Source organism: Punica granatum, chromosome 8 (genome assembly GCF_007655135.1).
Source record: "Punica granatum isolate Tunisia-2019 chromosome 8, ASM765513v2, whole genome shotgun sequence".
NCBI lineage: Eukaryota > Viridiplantae > Streptophyta > Magnoliopsida > Myrtales > Lythraceae > Punica > Punica granatum.
The window spans coordinates 27437799-27455565 of NC_045134.1; the positions used below are offsets into that span (position 1 = coordinate 27437799).

General features: G+C 38.6%; 3 protein-coding genes across 6 annotated transcripts; all 3 read right to left on the minus strand.

Annotated features, from left to right (window-relative positions):
• Positions 1–2422: 2422 nt before the first annotated feature.
• LOC116187603 (4-coumarate--CoA ligase-like 9) lies at positions 2423–5292 on the minus strand. 4 transcript variants are annotated; one of them, XM_031516428.1, is made up of 6 exons: positions 4134–5292; positions 3853–4039; positions 3310–3455; positions 3137–3204; positions 2933–3035; positions 2423–2826 (listed from the first exon to the last, which is right to left on the minus strand). In XM_031516428.1, the coding sequence occupies exons 1-6, from the start codon at positions 5256–5258 to the stop codon at positions 2701–2703; spliced, it is 1755 nt and encodes a 584-aa protein (XP_031372288.1). In that variant the 5' UTR covers positions 5259–5292; the 3' UTR covers positions 2423–2700. The 4 variants fall into 4 exon arrangements, 2 of the variants coding, with proteins under 2 accessions (XP_031372288.1, XP_031372287.1); XM_031516427.1 differs by having other exon boundaries at positions 2933–3038; XR_004152112.1 differs by lacking the exon at positions 2423–2826 and having other exon boundaries at positions 2933–3038; positions 3137–3232.
• Positions 5293–8186: 2894 nt separating this feature from the next.
• Positions 8187–10599, minus strand: LOC116187605 (adenylate kinase 4). Its single transcript, XM_031516430.1, has 6 exons — positions 10320–10599; positions 9630–9775; positions 9384–9503; positions 9094–9261; positions 8738–8827; positions 8187–8576 (listed from the first exon to the last, which is right to left on the minus strand). Exons 1-6 carry the CDS (start codon positions 10435–10437, stop codon positions 8475–8477), a joined length of 744 nt encoding a protein of 247 aa, XP_031372290.1. The 5' UTR covers positions 10438–10599; the 3' UTR covers positions 8187–8474.
• A 1583-nt stretch (positions 10600–12182) lies between these two features.
• On the minus strand, positions 12183–15440 carry LOC116187606 (nucleolar protein 56-like). The gene is made up of 8 exons (XM_031516432.1): positions 15074–15440; positions 14428–14642; positions 14125–14282; positions 13749–13936; positions 13422–13674; positions 13098–13246; positions 12875–13009; positions 12183–12788 (listed from the first exon to the last, which is right to left on the minus strand). The coding sequence occupies exons 1-8, from the start codon at positions 15276–15278 to the stop codon at positions 12418–12420; spliced, it is 1674 nt and encodes a 557-aa protein (XP_031372292.1). The 5' UTR covers positions 15279–15440; the 3' UTR covers positions 12183–12417.
• Between the last annotated feature and the right edge of the window lie 2327 nt (positions 15441–17767).

A 17767-nucleotide genomic window follows, 5' to 3' on the forward strand; every position in this document is an offset into this window, starting at 1 on the left:
ATAATATATTTTTTTCTCTACGATAATGACCATAATTATAAATTATAATATATATTCAGCATGATTTTTTACCGCTCACACGATCACAATTGTCATCTTAACCAAATCCATATCTCGCATGACAATCACAACTCTTCAATAGATTAAAAAAAACTCTTCAAACCGATAATACAATAGGAGTAAGACAACTATTTAAATGCTCAATAAATAATTGAAGAGATCGCGGTGATATAGAATAACAACTAAATCTTAATGTGGTGGAATAACTCTATGAATAAATTTAATGAAAATAAAGAAAAACCTTATGAATGTGAAAAAATAACGACCAATGAAAGAAATAGTATTCTAGCTCCAATTAATGAAATTATTTCATAAAAAAAAATGAATATGTTATGAACCTCTTTGAAAAAAAAATGTATCTTCAGGTCTGCATGAGTAGAAAAATCTTCTTTCAAGACTGATTCTTAGTGCTAGACAATCAAATATATATACAAATTATTTCCTTAATCATCATTTTAAAACTTCTCATTTGTTAAAACATTGTACTATAATTATAGTTAGATAAAATTATGATTTATCTAATCGATGGACTATATTTCACTAAGTATATTTTACTACCTATTAGATTATATTCCACTAATACGCTCCTATCGAAAATATATTCCACTACTCCACTTTCCCTAATTGTGGATATAACCTATATATTCCACTATGTAGATTAAATAGAAGAATATTATGAATATATATATTTCGGCGGATAAATATTTCTTCATAAAAGAATATTAAAATTATTTTAACTGTATAAATGATGATGCAGCATCACAAAATAGCTTTGTTTTTTTATTTTTGATGATGTGATGTCGTGAGAATTCAACTTAAAACTTTATTTTCACATATAAGTAGATGGTATTGTTCAGCTTTGCTCACTAGTGATTGAAGCTCAGCTCAGAAGTCGCGAGAGAGGGAGAAAGCGTGTGGCGTATGCCGCTGCTGCATCCTCTCCATGGAATACAATATTTCTTCTTCTTCTTGCGTTATATGTGCTTGATTTTCAATAGAATGCTAATGTTAACTATAAACTAACGAGTTTCTTACAAAATAATATATCTTTTATCAAAAAAATAAATTTCTTACTATTTAATAAGTATTCAAAAAATATTAAATTTCTTGTTAAATAATAAATTTCTTATTATTCAATAAGAAAACCTATCAACAAGCATCAGATATAGAGTGACGTAACTCTCTCCGATTCACCTTTGCAATTTACTCCTTTTAAGGATCCTCCTTCCTTATAAAAGTATATCTCAAGTGAATATTGCATCTCCTGTGCGTGCTTCTCATCTATCCGGAACAGTTATAAATAAATAAATTATTAATTTATTTATAACTTTTTTTTAGAAAGGGGTTTTTATGTGATGACACCATGGCAAGTATTACTTTTACTAAAAAAAAGGCATATGTCAATGGAAATTTGTACTATCAAAAGATAAAACTTACGATATCAAGAGTCCATACCAACATATTTATGATCCGTTGAAAAAGACCTTTATCAACAAAACTTTTACCTATGAGAATTATATATTGATATTTGTTAGAATAGATTTTTAAAGCTTATATCTTCTATAAATAAGCTATACCACGTAATATTTAGTACTATCAGAATTTTCAAAGTACCATATCATATAATTGTGACATCATATCATCATATAAAATCCCTTTAGAAAAATCTCTACCTTTTCATATATATATATGTGTGTGTCTAAAAGAAGATTTTGTGAAGTTATACTATATCAATAACAATTTTAATATATGGGATTAATTATTAATTAATGCGGATTTTGATAGCATGTGATCGAGAATAATTTGTGATTTCATTAAAAAAAACAATGAGGAACTCCGAGTAGATTAATTGAAAGTTGATATGACCTTTTCTTTTCTTTTCTCTTCTCTTTTCTCTAGATAAAACAATAACGATATGAATAAACAAACGGCCAAAATTGGGCCGTTTAGCTGGCTGGCTGGCTGGCTATTGATTGAACAATTATAGGGAGCTTAAGTAAAAGACAATTGTAGACAGAGGTTTGGTTAAGTGGGATCTTTCTTCTTTATATATCTCTAAAAAGGATATCATAATGACATTCTAACCTCTACTCTACAGTCGTTATTTATTATATAAGACTCAATCAAATGGACTAACTGGTGTCAACTAAAAATTTAGTTGGGCCAACCAAACCCCCAATCATCAATTCGAATTCATGAAACAAGAAGTTATATATTATTATTCGAGACTATAAGTAACGCGCGGGGAGCTCAACTAATTTTGAAGGCAGACTCGCTTCCTCTAATTTGCCACTGCGCTCGATCGTCATTTTTCTTAGTCGAGTTACCTGTCATAATCAAAAAGAACAAACGGGATATATGATAAAAGTAACTCTGGCCTTTGCCTGCTGCTCTGCTATATGATCATGGTAAGATTGAAATGGAGTTGCAATTAGTTTGGGAATAGCAACCTGATATATATAGTCATTTCTTACTGACCAACAAAATACATACTCGAACCGATATTTCCAACATGCACTAGGATTGTAAGTCGTTTTACCATCATATAGAGATGTAGACAAGTAACCAGATCGAAGCATAGTTGATTCTTTTCATGGAAAATGTGAAGTTGAACTTCTGTGAGGAGCAGACAGATGGGTTTTATAGCCTAGCTTTAGAACAGGACATGGCAATTTTGATCAGATCCCTCCTCGATATCTTCCCTGCCGGAGATTTCGGGATGCTATCAATAAAAGCCACTCGCCTTACCTTCTTGTACGGAGCAACCTGCAAAAAGAAGTGCAATTCATAGTTCGTGGCCAAATGATAATTTGCCAATACAAATTAACGGAGCCCTCGATGGCAATGCTCCAAGAAGCCATAGAACAGTAACCTGTTTTGCAATGAACTCGATGGCTTGAGACTCGGTTATGCTGCTTCCAGGTTTTCTCACCACGAATGCCATCGGGATCTGTCCTGCTTCTTCGTCAGGATATCTGCTAAATTCCACATAACAATAAACAGAGGTGTCTTCGGTTAGGTCACGAATGCTTCGATCATAATGGGGATTTAAGAACATCTATATATTGTCACTCACGGAATAACAGCGGCATCTGCAATTTCAGGATGGGATTGCAGTAAATGCTCCAGTTCAGCAGGGGGTACCTGCAAGGCATAACTGGCATGATAAGAGCTGCAGGGAAAATCGGAAAATTAATTAAGATAAGGGAGAATGAGTAGGAAAAAAAAAAAACATATATATATATCTACCTGATACGCCTTGTATTTTATCAACTCTTTTAACCTATCGACAACGAAAAGGAACCCTTCATTGTCAAAATAACAAAGATCACCAGTTTTCAGCCATCCATCAGAGTCGATAGTTTCAGCTGTCGCCTTGTCATCTCCTACGTAACCTTTGATCATGAGAAAGTAAAGGCGACAAGGCAATGTAAGCTCAAAGTTAATGTTCTGGAGTAATAATCAGCAATGCAAATTGAGGGAGAACTGTTGAATATCAGATGTTCTGAATTCACACAGGCAAGGGTCTTAATGACCTTCGAAATGGCAAGCAGCTAACTGTTAAACAGTGCCATATGATCTCACTCCATATGTCCTTAAAGTTGTCAAAAAAAATGAAGCATTGACTCGGGAATGTAATAAGACCTCGAACCACTCGGAGGGGAGAAGCCCACATGTTGTTCTGTATTCTTTCAAAACTGCAAATTAAAATGATGGATAATGCATTCTACGTCGGGGATAATACACGTGTAAATGCATTAGCTAACATGAAGAATCGGATTGATGTATTACCTTTCATGACACAAGGCCCTCGAAGCCAAAGTTCTCCTTTCTGGCCAGGGGGCAGGGCCACTCCTGTTCCAGGGTCAACTATCTTTGCTTCCATGGTCGCAGAGAGGCGGCCAACCGAACCGTAACGCCTACTCTCTTCAGGACCCATCATGCCACTCCCTGCTCCACTCTCAGTCATAGCATATCCCTTCAGTACAATAACAAGAAAAAACTTGCATCATGCAGACTCACAGCACAGCACAACAGCACCAGTAGAGTAGTTATACATGACAATTACATACCTGCAGGAGCTCCACGTGGGGGAACTTCGCCTGGAACTGCTCTGACACCTCCCTGCCAAGAGGCGCGCCACCGCATAAGGCAGTCTGAAGAGATCTGAGGTCGTACTTGTCGGTGAGCTTGGATTTCATCATGTTCACGACGATGGGTGGCGACACGGGCAGGAGAGTGACCCTGTATTTCTCCACCGCCTTGAGCATCGCCTCGAATTCAAACTTCTGCAGCCAAATCAAGGTCTCTCCCAGCACGAAGTTCATGATAAGCACGAAGAAGCCATAGACATGGAATGGAGGCAATGAAAACAGACACACAGCTCGGGGTGTTTGCTGCTCGGCGGCAGCATGCCGAGCATGGTAGCGTCCAGCGATCATAGAGATAAGGTTCCGGTGAGTCATCAGCACCCCCTTGACCCGGCCAGTCGTGCCGGAGGAGTAGAGTATTGTCGCAGGATCGGATTGATGGACTCCATTGACATTGCTCATCAGCGGCAGAGGTAGAGATGATGATGATGATGGTGATGAGGTGGGAGAGGCAGAGGCAGAGCTCGAGTCATCTTCAGCGTTCGTCAGTACAACAGACTCGAACTCGGGCGAGTCGACGAGGACCACACCGAGTCGGAGTTTATAATTAGGAGGCAGCTTGGAGGATGTCGAGGAGGTGGCGAAGGCGATGGAGGGGTTGCTGATACGGACCTGGTGGGCGATCTCCGAGGCGGAGCTCAGCGGGTTGGAGGGAGAGACAACGACGCCGAGGGAGAGGAGGGAGAGGTAAATGATGGGGACATTGAAGGAGGGAGGGAGGAGGATGAAGGCAACGTCGCCCTTGGAGAGGCGGTCCCGGAGGTGGAGGGAGAGGGAGTTGGCGAGGCGGAGGGTCCGGGAGAAGATAAGGCGTTGGTCAGAGGCGACGTCGATGATGTAATAACGGTGATCGGGGGAGGAGGAGACGGAGGAAGGGAGGAGAGAGAGGGCGTAGTCGGTGACGGAGAGGGGATGAGGATGGGTGACGGGAGGGAGAGGGACTGGAGGACGAAGGCTGTGATAGGTTCTGGTGTCGGAGCAGAAGCCGTTGCCGGGGTCTACTGGGGGATGAGGATGAGGGGGAAGGCCGTCTCCAGCTTGAGCCATAATATAATTAATATGGGAAATGGAAGTGAGACTGGGAACTGGCGCGCGTATATATATATATATATATATATAGAGTCCACTATATAGATTAAATAAGATAATATTATGAATATATATTTTTGATGGATAAATATTTTTTAATCAAAGTATATTAAAATTATTTTAACTGTATAAATGATGATATCGTATCTCAAAAAAGCTCTATTTTATATTTTTAATAATGTGATAATGTGATAATTCGATTTAAAACTTTATTTTCATATATAAATAGATGGTATTATTCAGTTTTGCGAATTGAAGGCTGAAGCTCAACTCAGAAGTCGCGAGAAAGGGAGAAAGCATGTGGCGTCTGCCGTTGCTGCATCCTCTCCATGGAATTCAATATTTCTTCTTCTTCTTGCGTTATATGGGCTTGATTTTCAATAAAATGCTAATGTTAACTAAAAACTAACGAGTTTCTTACAAGATAATATATCTTTTAGCAAAAAAATAAATTTCTTACTATTTAATAAGTATTTTAAAATTATTAAATTTCTTATTATTTAATAAAAAAACTTACCAACAAGTATCAGATATATAGTGACATAACTCTCTTCGATTCATCTTTGCAATTTGCTCCTTTTAGGGAGCCTCCTTCCTTAATAAAAGTATATCTCAAGTGAATATTGCATCTCCTGTGCATGCTTCTCATGTGTCTGGAACAATTATAGATAAATAAATTATTAATTTATTTATAACTTTTTTTTAGAAAGGGATTTTTATGTGGTGGCATAGAGTCATAATGACACGTATTACTTTCACTAAAAAAAAAAGGCACATATCAATGGAAAGTTGTACTATCATAAGATAAAACTTATGATAACGAGAGCGTATACTAACATATTTACGATCCGTTGAAAAAGACCTTTATTAACTAAACTTTTACCAATGAGAATTATATATTGATATTCATTGGAATAGATTTTCAAAGCTTATATATTCTATAAATAAGCTATATGACGTAATATTTAGTACTATCAAAATTTTCAAAGTATCATACCATATAACCAAAAGTACAATGGTGATATAATTAAAAATATTAGAGTATATAATTAAAAGTACCATGCGTATCATTACAACATCATATCTCATATAAAATCCCTTCAAAAAAATCTCTATCCTTTTCATATATATATATATATATATATATAAATAAAAGAAGATTTTGTGATGTTATACTATATCGATAACAATTTTAATTTATGGGATTAATTTTGATCGCATGTGATTGAGAATAATTTGTGATTTCATTAAAAAAAAACACAATGAGGAAGGAACTCCGAGTTGATTAATTGGAGGTTGAGATGACCTTTTTCTTTTTCTTTTATTTTCTTTAGATAAACAAGGACGAACAAACGGCCAAAATTGGGCCCTTTAGCAGGCTGGCTATTGATTGAACAATTATAGGGAGCTTAAATTATAGACAGAGGTTTGGTTAGGTGGGATCTTTCTTCTTTATATATCTCTAAAAGGGATATCAGAATGACATTCTAACCTCTACTCTACAGACGTTGTCATTCATTATATAAGACTCGATCAAATGGACTAACTGGTGTCAACTAACAATTTAGTGGGACCAACCAAATCATAAAAAGTCCATATTTTGTGAAAAAGAGACCATCACCAATCGAGGCATAAAAAGTAGGAAGGAGAAAAATGACCATAGCACGCCCAGCTTTTCCTGACCTTCATCGTCTCCATACATAGCCCCCCATCATCAATTCGAATTCATGAAACAAGAAGTTATATATTATTATTCGAGACTAGAAATGACGCCCGGGTAGCTCAACTAATTTTGAAGGCAGACTTGCTTCCTCTAATCTGCCACTGCGCTTGATCGTCATTTTTTCTGAGTCGAGTTACCTGTCATAATCGAAAAGAACGAACGAGATATATGATAATCGCCTACCATGCGTCCCAAAGGCTAATTCTCATATAATATATAGCGCTTAGCTAGAGCAAGGCTCCATATTTATATATATATATATATATCTCAAGCGCAAGTTGTGTGGTACAATAGGCAGGCACACCCGGCTCGTTTCCATTAATTTTGCATCGAATTAAAGGAACCATGCTAAAACAAAACTGAAACGCCCATCTCGACTTCATCGGCAGTATCGAGACTATATATATATATATATATATATATATAAAAGCTATGCAAGCCAGTAGAAGAGAAACAAGAATCAAACATTGTGGCCTACCTGAACTGAACTATCCGCAAGAAACTCCATTGCTGCAATTCATTTCACTTTCATATTTCTAGCTTTTTTGACTTCTTAATGTTTTTGTCCGATGAAATAATCAAAAGGAGCAGAAATCAAAACAACCTGCGGTAGTCTACACGACATATGGGTGAACACGCAAACAGGACCAAGCGCGTATGCGACTAGCCGAATGTTTTTTTTTTTTTTTACCCCAGTATCTGGAAGTACAGCAGACCTCGATTAATCCGATTCGAGCCGAGTCAACTTATTAATGGGATAAAGCACTTCCAATGTAAGTTTTCTCTTTTCACAAGACTCGAACCCGTGACATTGCTTGATGGGAATAAACGCCGAATCATTCTAACCAATCCATCATGATTTTCGACTTGCTGAATTTCAAACAGTGGAATCAGCATCTTCACAGTTAATCAAATCGTACTTCTTATAATAGCTTAAGGACGCGGACGATCTACAGTCTACGGCTGCCAAAATCATCAAACAGAGAAACACGTCCGCGTAGAGCAAAACTGATGCAGAGTTTGCTGTTACCATTGCAAAACTGATGCACAGTTTGCTTTTCAGCGGAGAGCAATGCCAATTGACGATAACAAGAGTCGAGTAATAAACGTCTGGTCTGTTTGATGTTAAGAAATGGTAACATCGACCAAACTTTCAACAAATATTTTGTGATTTGGGAATACGGGAGTAACTTCACATTATGCGTCTGAAGCAAACCGTTCACATCTTTATTCTAGGCAGAGGGTCAGAAAAAAATCTCACTAGGTCAAAATCAGCCGCTGCACTCTGTTGTAGAATACAATTTGAAAAGAAAAGAAGAGAGAAAAAATATATATAAAAAAAAAAAAAGAAGAAGAAGCGAAATTCGAGTGCGTCAATGGTATATATATCGATATGCAATTTCTAGAGTTCATTCAATCAAGGGTCTTCTGAGCTGAGTACAACCTTTCCTTCATGAAGAAAGCACTTTCTGAACCTCAGCTGTTACTTCCTTGGGAGGTTTCTCTGCAGGAAGATTCGCAACGATTCCCTTCTTCGAGTAGTAATCTATGACCTGTAGATTAATGCAAAAGCTCGCGATGAGATACTTACTACGACATCTTCCGGGTAAATTGTCAAGTCAGCAGCCCCAAGTCGAATGAAGGTTGCCTTCTCCTATAATGTCTTTCCCGAGCTATTTCCGAGAAGTAAGTAGGAAAGATGAGGATAAGTTACCGGTTCAGTTTGCTTGTGGAATGCCTCCAGTCTTGATTTCAGAACAGCTGCAGTGTCATCCTTGCGTTGGATCAAAGGTTCTCCGGTGATCTTTAAACAGAATGAAAAGGGAATAAGCAATCAACGTAAGACCAAAAACAACATCAATATTGCCTCGGAGAGAACAACTGAATAAGGCGAACCCCTTATTTCTCACTATACCTTGTTTAAAATACCAAAAACGGAAATCACAGTAGAAAAAAAAATGCTATCGTGCAAGGAAATCACAGTAAGAAATGTTATCGTGCCCGACCACAATCTTAAAGCCAAAGGGATCTTCACGGGAACAACAAAAGTAAATTGACCAGGGTACTTACATCATCGATTCCAGGATTCTTTGGAGGGGCGAACTTTGTGTGGTAAGTCCTGCCACTGGATGGGTGGATCCAACGGCCAGTAATCCTCTCCTCCAAGATTGCATCGCCTATCGCAAAGTTGAGCACCTTATCGACCTTGACACCTTGCTTCTCCAACATCTCATCAAGCTGTTCAATTTCAAGGCGGAGACGGGAGAAGGAACGGAAATTACTCACCCCCAACTCCAGCATCAAAATAAGAGAAAAGTAAAATTAAGACTTAATTCATGATTGACTCAAGGGTGCAAAACCTTCTGGGCTTGCACCACGGTCCTAGGGAACCCGTCGAGAATGAAACCCTTTTGACAAGAAGGCTTCTTCATGGCTTCGTCTATAATCCCGACAACCAAGTCATCGGAGACGAGTTCTCCCTGCACATTAATATAAGAATCGAGAGAAGAGAGAAACAAAGAAAGAGTTCAGACGATGGACAGGAAGGCAAAAAATTTGCAGAGAGGACGAAAGACAACAAGGTAAGGTACGTAGCAGGTGCCCACCTTGTCCATGGCCTCTTTAGCCTTGAGGCCAAGAGGTGTCTTAGCAGCAACAGCAGCCCTTAACATGTCACCAGTGGCAAGGTGGCACAAGCAGTACTCATCCTTGATGATGGGCGATTGAGTACCCTTTCCTGATCCCGGTGGGCCTGCCATTTTTTTGTATACATAATAATATTTGAAACCCAGAACGAAAGATAGTGAGCAAAAGCTGAGAGAGAGCACACACTGACGAGGAAATAAAAACCCATCACAATGTCGAGGAAAGTCCAACTACTTCAGATACTTTAGTACTGCACGTGCAGCAGCATTGCATATAATCATAGACAGGGAAAGTAAACAAGCAGCAATGCACCAACTTTGTGCTTCACAGTCAAAGCTGGAAATCTTGTGATTGTGATAAGAGGAAACAATCTCTAAAAAGACTGCTTTGTTGATTGTTGCGCACATATGCGATGGGAGCATGAATCTAACTTGTGACCAGTAACCAGAGATCAGATTATTGGACGACAACAGACAAACCAATGACCAATAATAATATTTATTTGAAGCCGAGAGACCACAAAGAAAAGCACCAGATCCAGTTGCTTCCACGCGCTAAAGCTCGGAGACTGAGTGATGAGTCGGAGAATTGTGTGGAGGAGAGAAGAGGGGGATACAGGACAGGACTGCACACGACAGGAGGAGGAGTACCTATGAGGATGAGGCGCTTGTCGGGCTTGGAAGAGCATTTCATGCGGCGGAGGAGCTCCGACATGAGGTCCACGGAGGGGACATCCTCCAAGTTCACTCCGCTTCCAACACTAGCCATTGCTCCGTCTGCTCTCTCTCTCTCTCTGCTCTGTATCTGTCTGTGCGTACGTAGTACAAGCAGCAAGACGAGGGACTGAGGAAGTGAGCGTAACAGCAGACCTCTCTCTCTGTCTCCCTCTCTCTGTGCGTGTCCATCGAAGGGGACAGATTCTTTGGGTAAAGGAGGAGGAAGAAGAAGATTCGCTTTTTTTTTCTTTTTTTTTTTGTGGGTGTACTTTGGTCGGGTCGGGAGATTCGGTCGGACCTTCCAAAATGAAAAATTTCCCGAAGTTTCTCAAAAAAACGACACCATCGAAGATATAAATTATATTTTTCCAATATTCGTAGCGAGACATCATATGAGTAAACTAGCAATTTCGTCCTTGCTTACGCAAATTGCATTATCTGGTTCCTTGAAAAAAAATGTTACATCGAATTCGTCCATTGTCACATTGAAGTCGTCCCTGGTCATATCGAATTTGTCCTTGGTAACATCAAATTTGTCCCTCATCACATCAAATTCATCTCTGTCCACATCAAATTCGTCCCTGTCCATATCAAGTTCGTCCTTGGACACATCAAATTCGTCCCTGGTAACATCAAGTTCGTCCTTGATCACATCAAGTTCGTCCCCGGGCATATCGAATTCATCCCTGGTCACATTAATTTGGTTTTTGGTAACATCAAATTCATCCCTCCGTCAAATCTATAGTTAACACCGGACGGAAAACATCGTATTCATCAATATCGTTCTTATATGTAACTGTTCAATTTATTCCCTCTTTTTTTTTCCCTTTTTTATCACTCCCCCTCGTCTCTAGTTCATAACATAAGGACATTTTTGATACATAAGGACCTTTTTGATACACATCAATCTGGGCCTCTCACGGAATTATAACGACAAAGGACCGTAGGATGGATTTGATGTTACCATGGATCAAACTGATGTGACAGAGGACCGAATTGATGTGACCAGGGACGAATTCGATGTGCCCAAGGATGAACTTGATGTGATCAGGGACGAACTTGATGTTACCATGGACGAATTCGATGTGTTCAGGGACGAATTTGATGTGGCCATGGACGAATTTGATGTGACGAGGGACGAACTTGATGTTATCATGGACGAATTCGATGTGATCAGGGACGACTTCGATGTGACCAGAGACGAATTCAATGTAACATTTTTTTCAGGGATCCAGATGATGCAATTTGCGTAAGTCGATGACGAAATTGCCAATTTACTCGACGTCATATTATTATAAACGAACGAAGTTTCCTGGGAACTCCTCAAACCGGTAATCTCTTCACATCGCCATAATCTGATATAGTCGAACCAACACCAAACTGATATGAACCAACATATTTCCTCCACAGTACTATCTGTCTATGCAGATTCACTGCAATCTAACATACTCCAACCAAACGACCTCAAAATGGCATCCTAGTACCCTTTACACGTCCTGATAAAATCTTAACATTCTTGAACCGCCATGCCCTTGAAACGACATCGATGAACAAAATTTTCTGGTACTCTTCACGCACCCGATTATATAACATGCTCGAACCAAACACCCTCTTTTTTTTTCTTTTTCTTTTTTCCCTTTCTTATGAACGAACCAAACAACATCAACGGGTAAATTTTTCCTTGTACTCTTGCTATTCCTCGGTTAACTAATATACTCGAAATAAAACAGTAAACGCCAGCCTAGGGGAACTTTAGATAATCTACTGGGGCCTGAATATGTCAAAAACCAGCACGAGTTAACTGGAGCTTAAAGCTATATATATATATATATATATATAGAAGATTACAAGCACTTCTTAAATTCCCCAAAATTCCATTGAGTTCCACGAACAGCAATCCATTCATAAGACAAAAATTAAAAAACAAGGTAATTTCATGCTAAGAGTTCCTAACAGGATTTTGCAGGGCCTCGAGATACAATACAACGGAAAATTAGCCCTTGGGACTTGTTACTCTCTCTCCTGAAAATCATCAGTCTTCACCCTTCGATTTCTTCTTCTTCTTTTTCTTCTCCATGTCGCTTGCAGCCTGCAACTCCTCTCCGCCTTCATCCTTGCTCTTCTTCTTCTTCTTCTTCTTGGTGGTGGTTCCATCCTCAACAGCTTCGAGACCATTAGCACCATTTGACTTATCCTCAGCTTTCCCTTGTTCCTCCTCATCCAGTTTCCGCTTCTCCTTCTTTTTCTTCGACTTAGGTTCCTCTTCAGCTTCTCCATTTGCGGCACCGGTCAGTTTGTCTTCCACCATAGCCTCGCCATCCTCTGCTCCTGCAGATTTGGACTTCTTCTTCTTGCTTTTCTTTGCCGATGCATCAACTGGTTCTTCTGTTTCCATCTCTTTGTCTACGCAGAACCGCAAACATACAAAAGATATGAGTCAAACTGAATCATTCAGAGAAATATAACCAAAACAATCTCTGCTTCCTCACCTTTGTTTGCAGTACTTTCAATGGCAGATTTCATCACATCAATGTTTTTAAGAGGAGCAATTCCCTTGTCATAAAAGTCAAGTCGCCCCTCAACTTGTTCCCTAAGTTTCTCTCCAAAGATAGTCGATCCCCTCTCTGTATAAAGTTTGACAGGTTTAAGGGTGAATAGGTATGCTGTACTGAAGAGAAGAGACATTAAGATGTATAAAGCCAATAATCCCACCTGAGAAACAATCTATGCGTGATGCAATGGAACACTTGTTTGCAAGATAACGGGCCATGCGACCCTTATTCCGTGCAGATGCCCGACCAATGAAAGATGAATGGAAGATCAGACCATATTTGGGTGTGTTTCCTCTTGTCTTCAACGCTCTACAGTTGTAAAAACAAATGCAACCGACAACAGAGCATTAAACAAATACACTCAATAACAGAGCACTAAGGGTAATCATATTTTCTTACCGCCCGTAAAACCAACTAAACAGAAAAGGAACAAAAAACAATTATCCTAATGAATTAGCTAGGTAAATGTACAAAATAAGAGCACCTGAAGAGAGCTTTTTCAGCACCAAGAATCTGAAGGGTTGAAGAAGGGCACTTAGCCAAGTTAGTGAGACTCCCAGCATGAGAAATCAGGCGAGCTCCAACAACTTCACCAATCAAAGCAGCCAAATTGGGTGCAATGTCATTCATTTTCGTCACAAGATAGTCATAGAGCTTCTTCCGGTACTCAGACAGGCCCATCACCTTCTCAGCAAACTGTTGGACATTGATCAGGTCGATAGGAGACAACTCCTGCCCTGCAAAAGTTTATTAAATACGTGAATATACAACTTAATGATGTCTAAGGGAAAAAGAAATATAAATTTTTTACCCATAGATGCTTTGGCAGCTTCAACTATCTCCTTTGCCTTATCTTCATCACCGATTATGTCGGTCAAACCAGGGATTTTATCTTCAGCCAGCTTTGATCTGTCCTCTATATATTTTGCAACTTTGGCATAGAGATAATTGTCATTGACAATCTTTACCAATTCGGGGAAGTGCCAAGAGTACCACTCTCTGCATGGAAGTGACAAGACCGCTAGTCAGAAATAACAGGCAGGAAAATAAACCCGCACAAAATAAAGATGTTCCCAAACCTTCACAGGTATAATAAACGATGAGAAAACTACACTATTGATACTAATTGCAACAACGTTCCCAATGCATAGACGGTAGTGGTCAGATGAAGAAATGTTTCCACAAACCTAACTCTCATGGAAAAGGAATTGACATCTTTGTCAAGAGTATCCAGTAGAAAGATGGCCTGTATAACCATGTTGTCCACTCGGTTGACATTGAACTTCACTTTTGCTCTGCTATAACTGTGGCCTAGACCAAGTTGTGCTTTTTCTAAATCACCAGGCTACAAATATTAAGACCGAACAAGATAAGCCCACGAAAAAGAAGATATCTGCATCTTTATGCATTTAATAGAACAGGAAAAAGGGAAATTCAGTCAAGAACAAAAGAGAGAGGAGCAGGAAAAAGGCAAAGGAATACATAGAGACCTTCAAGTCCTTGATAAATCGGTCGAAATGTAAGCGCACACCACGAAGAAGCTCAAGAACGAACTCATTGCTCTGACAAGGGATTTTGGTAACTTCGAAAATATGGGATCCAATCTTGGGCTCTGCAACACCTAAACTAAACTTTGCCTTCTTACCATCCTTGACTTTCGGAAGATTAATTTCCAAGAAGTTCCTCAGCTCATCCGTCATAATCCCTGAAACAAGAAGTCAAATAAAATCAGAAATGAAGTGTTTAACGAGCTCATTATAGCAATTTTTTTTTTGGCTACGATACGTCAACTATATCAATTGACCTTTGGACTACACTAATGATTCGACATCTGAACATAACAAAGAAATCAACCATAATGAAGGCAGAGTGATCTTCCTATGATCAACCACATGAATCTTATCATTTAACGAGTGACCCATTAGCAGCACTACGTCAGACTCCTCGTGCTGAATAACTGCCTATCATCCCTATTTCATATTGACGGACTCGTTTCTGGGTTAATGCGCGACGCACCCAACCCAACAGCAAAAAGTGACAGCTGACTCAAAAGGCGGGTAGCAAACAAAGCTTATGCTACAAGAAGCATTATATCCAGCTAAACAGTGAAACCCAAATTTGGGCATTTTAGTTTACCTTCGGAAACGGAGTTGCACTGATTGAGAGCATCAAGAGCGGACTCAAACGGGTTAAAGGCCACGAGCTTGGCGACCTTACCGAAACGGTTGAGGTCCGAAACAGAGCTGCGAACAGCCTCAGTGTTCTGCCCGATTTCATCGAGCCCGTGAGCGAGAAGCAGGGCGTAACCAGAAGCAGACTCGTAGAGCAGGTAAAGTGCCATTGGAGCCGGCCGCCGCCCCCGTTCAAAGCTCTCGCTGGGGATATGCTAGGGTTAGTGAGACAGTGAGAGGAGAGGAGGGGGCATTCGACGGTCCAAGTCTTCCCCAAAGACAACACACGCAGCAGTAGGGTTTAGGGTTTCTCCGTCCTGCGGTGGTGAGGGGTTTTTAGATTGTTTATGTATGATGGCGCCCCCCACTCCGTACATGGAGACAGGTATGAAATAACAATTTGGTCCTGTAAGTTTTGGTTCTTTTCATTTTGATCCTTGAAATTGATTTGCTCATGAATGTGTTGAACAATAGGCGTACTTAAAAACTCCAAGGAGTTTAGACTAATGATAAGGAGGAGCTAGTATTCACCCGATCCCAGGTTCGAAAGCTTTTGGAGTCACCGGAGCGACTTTGGCATAATTATCCGTTTTGTACACAGCCGGAAATTCACAGAGCCTCAAGGATTAATCGGACAAAACCCGTATACTTCGTATTAGAGAAAAAAAAAAAAAAGGCATACTTAAAATGATAGAGGCCCCTTCTTTCAAAAATCCAAATACCCAAAATAAAGAGGAAAAGGGGGGGCATTTTTTTATTTTAGTTCCGTTTGGTTTTACAATCAAATTTTTACGACTCGTTTAATTTCGCAATCTAATTTTAAGATTTTAACTCTAATTTTAACTATACTCACTATACAACAAAAGTTAACAATACAATTAGGACTTTTTTAGGGGGAGGGGATTTTTTTAACCATTCAATTCAAGGGGGAATAAGAAAGGAGCTCAACTATTCAGGACTTTTGGCACAAGGGAACAATACAATCATTACTTTTTTTCAACTATTCATTACTTTTTAAAACTTTTTCTCGTAATTCAACATCACAATCATTATAAATAAATTAAAATAAAAACTCAACTCAACTCAACTCAACTCTAAAACCAAACACATTATTAAAATTTTAACTCTACTCATTACACAATAAAAACTAACAACACAATTATTACTTTTCCATTTTTTATCAATTTTTTTAACCATTCAATTCAATCTTTAATACCAAATTCTTTCAACTATCCATTATCTTTTTCACAATTCAACAGCACAACCATTACTTTCTTTCAACTATTTATTACTTTTTAACACTTTTTCTCATAATTCAACAATACAATCATTACGACTCAATTAAAATCAAAACTAACTCTACTTAACTCTAAAACTAATTACAAAAGAAAACTAAATTTTTGGGACCCTAAAAAAATTTGGGTGGTTTTTCATGTAAAAAAAAACCGTAAAATGTTGTGGTCCAATCCTTAAAAACCCGATAGAGCCTGACTCGCCCAAAATTTATAAATTTATATTTTTACAATTAATATTAAGTATATAGTACATGTAATTACTATATCATCCCTAATCATTTATTAAAAAATAATTTATAATAATATAATATGTAAAGGATTGAAATAAACCGTGCTTTTTACAATGTTCTCTCGCTCGCTCGCTCGACATCCAAATCAAAATACTCCCCATACTTTCGATTTCCCTCATATCGGCCATGCAAGACGGATCTCCTTCTCGTTGGCATTTGTCTCGTGAATTGAAGCTTGAACATTATCTTTATTGTATGTATTAACTTGAAATACAATGACATGGAAGAAGCAATATATCTTGCGGCGAGTAATAAAGCTTCTATTACGAGGTTTTAATTTTCTGAATAATAAAATTTAAAAGAAAAAACGCAACCAATTATCTGCGTATATATGTACAAAGTTGTCCATGTATTATTTTATAGAGATATTTAAGTGAACATGCAACGGTGCAGTGCGTTTGCACATTAATGATGTGCTATGATACCAAGTTCCTACTCTCGATGGCCAATTAAATCAAGAGTAAAGTGCCAATTATTAGGTCGTTAAGAGATCGATTTACATCACTTTGAATCTCGAAGGCTACACCAAATATCTTGAGAAAACGTATATTAGTTTTTGGGCCGGGCTTATCATCAGATTCATAAAGACAAACATACAACCTTGACCTATCTATAAGAAAAACACAAGGGCCAAGTTGAAGCCTAAACGGGCCTCCGTGCTTACGTGGCCTGAAAAGCAAGAGCCGAAGAGCCTCCGGCCCGACCAGGATCGGGCCCGGGGAATAATGATGATTTAATGAATTAATTAAATTCTTCTAATATATAATTTTTTGATGATTTAAAGACTAAACAACAAAAAAAACAAATTACTGAATTAAAAGACGATATAACGCAATGACGTATATTCTTGTATGTTGACCTAGAAGTCGCAGTTTCTATTAGGGGTGTGCACAGGTACCGGGTATATTCGGAATCGGTTGGAAACTACCCTAACGGGTAGGATCCGGGTAGCTAGTATTGAAAATAGGGTAGGTTCCGAGTATTAAAATTAGGAACTTATAAAAATCGATTTCGGTTTCGATTCCTACCTATAGGGTATCCGAAACCGGTTATTTATTAAAAAAAAAGGGAAAA

Coding starts and splice junctions, on each gene's coding strand:
- LOC116187603 (XM_031516427.1), bottom strand. CDS start 5,258: ATGGCTCAAGCTGGAGACGGCCTTCCCCCTCATCCTCATCCCCCAGTA. Junction 3,456..3,852: donor AGGGCCTTGTGTCATGAAAG/GTAATACATCAA, acceptor TCATGATCAAAG/GTTACGTAGGAGATGACAAG. Junction 2,827..2,932: donor TCGAGTTCATTGCAAAACAG/GTTACTGTTCTA, acceptor TTCTTTTTGCAG/GTTGCTCCGTACAAGAAGGT.
- LOC116187605 (XM_031516430.1), bottom strand. CDS start 10,437: ATGGCTAGTGTTGGAAGCGGAGTGAACTTGGAGGATGTCCCCTCCGTG. Junction 9,262..9,383: donor CCGTGGTGCAAGCCCAGAAG/GTTTTGCACCCT, acceptor GAAATTGAACAG/CTTGATGAGATGTTGGAGAA. Junction 8,828..9,093: donor AGAATCCTGGAATCGATGAT/GTAAGTACCCTG, acceptor TTCTGTTTAAAG/ATCACCGGAGAACCTTTGAT.
- LOC116187606 (XM_031516432.1), bottom strand. CDS start 15,278: ATGGCACTTTACCTGCTCTACGAGTCTGCTTCTGGTTACGCCCTGCTT. Junction 13,247..13,421: donor GCTGAAAAAGCTCTCTTCAG/GTGCTCTTATTT, acceptor TTACAACTGTAG/AGCGTTGAAGACAAGAGGAA. Junction 12,789..12,874: donor TGAAAGTACTGCAAACAAAG/GTGAGGAAGCAG, acceptor GGTTCTGCGTAG/ACAAAGAGATGGAAACAGAA.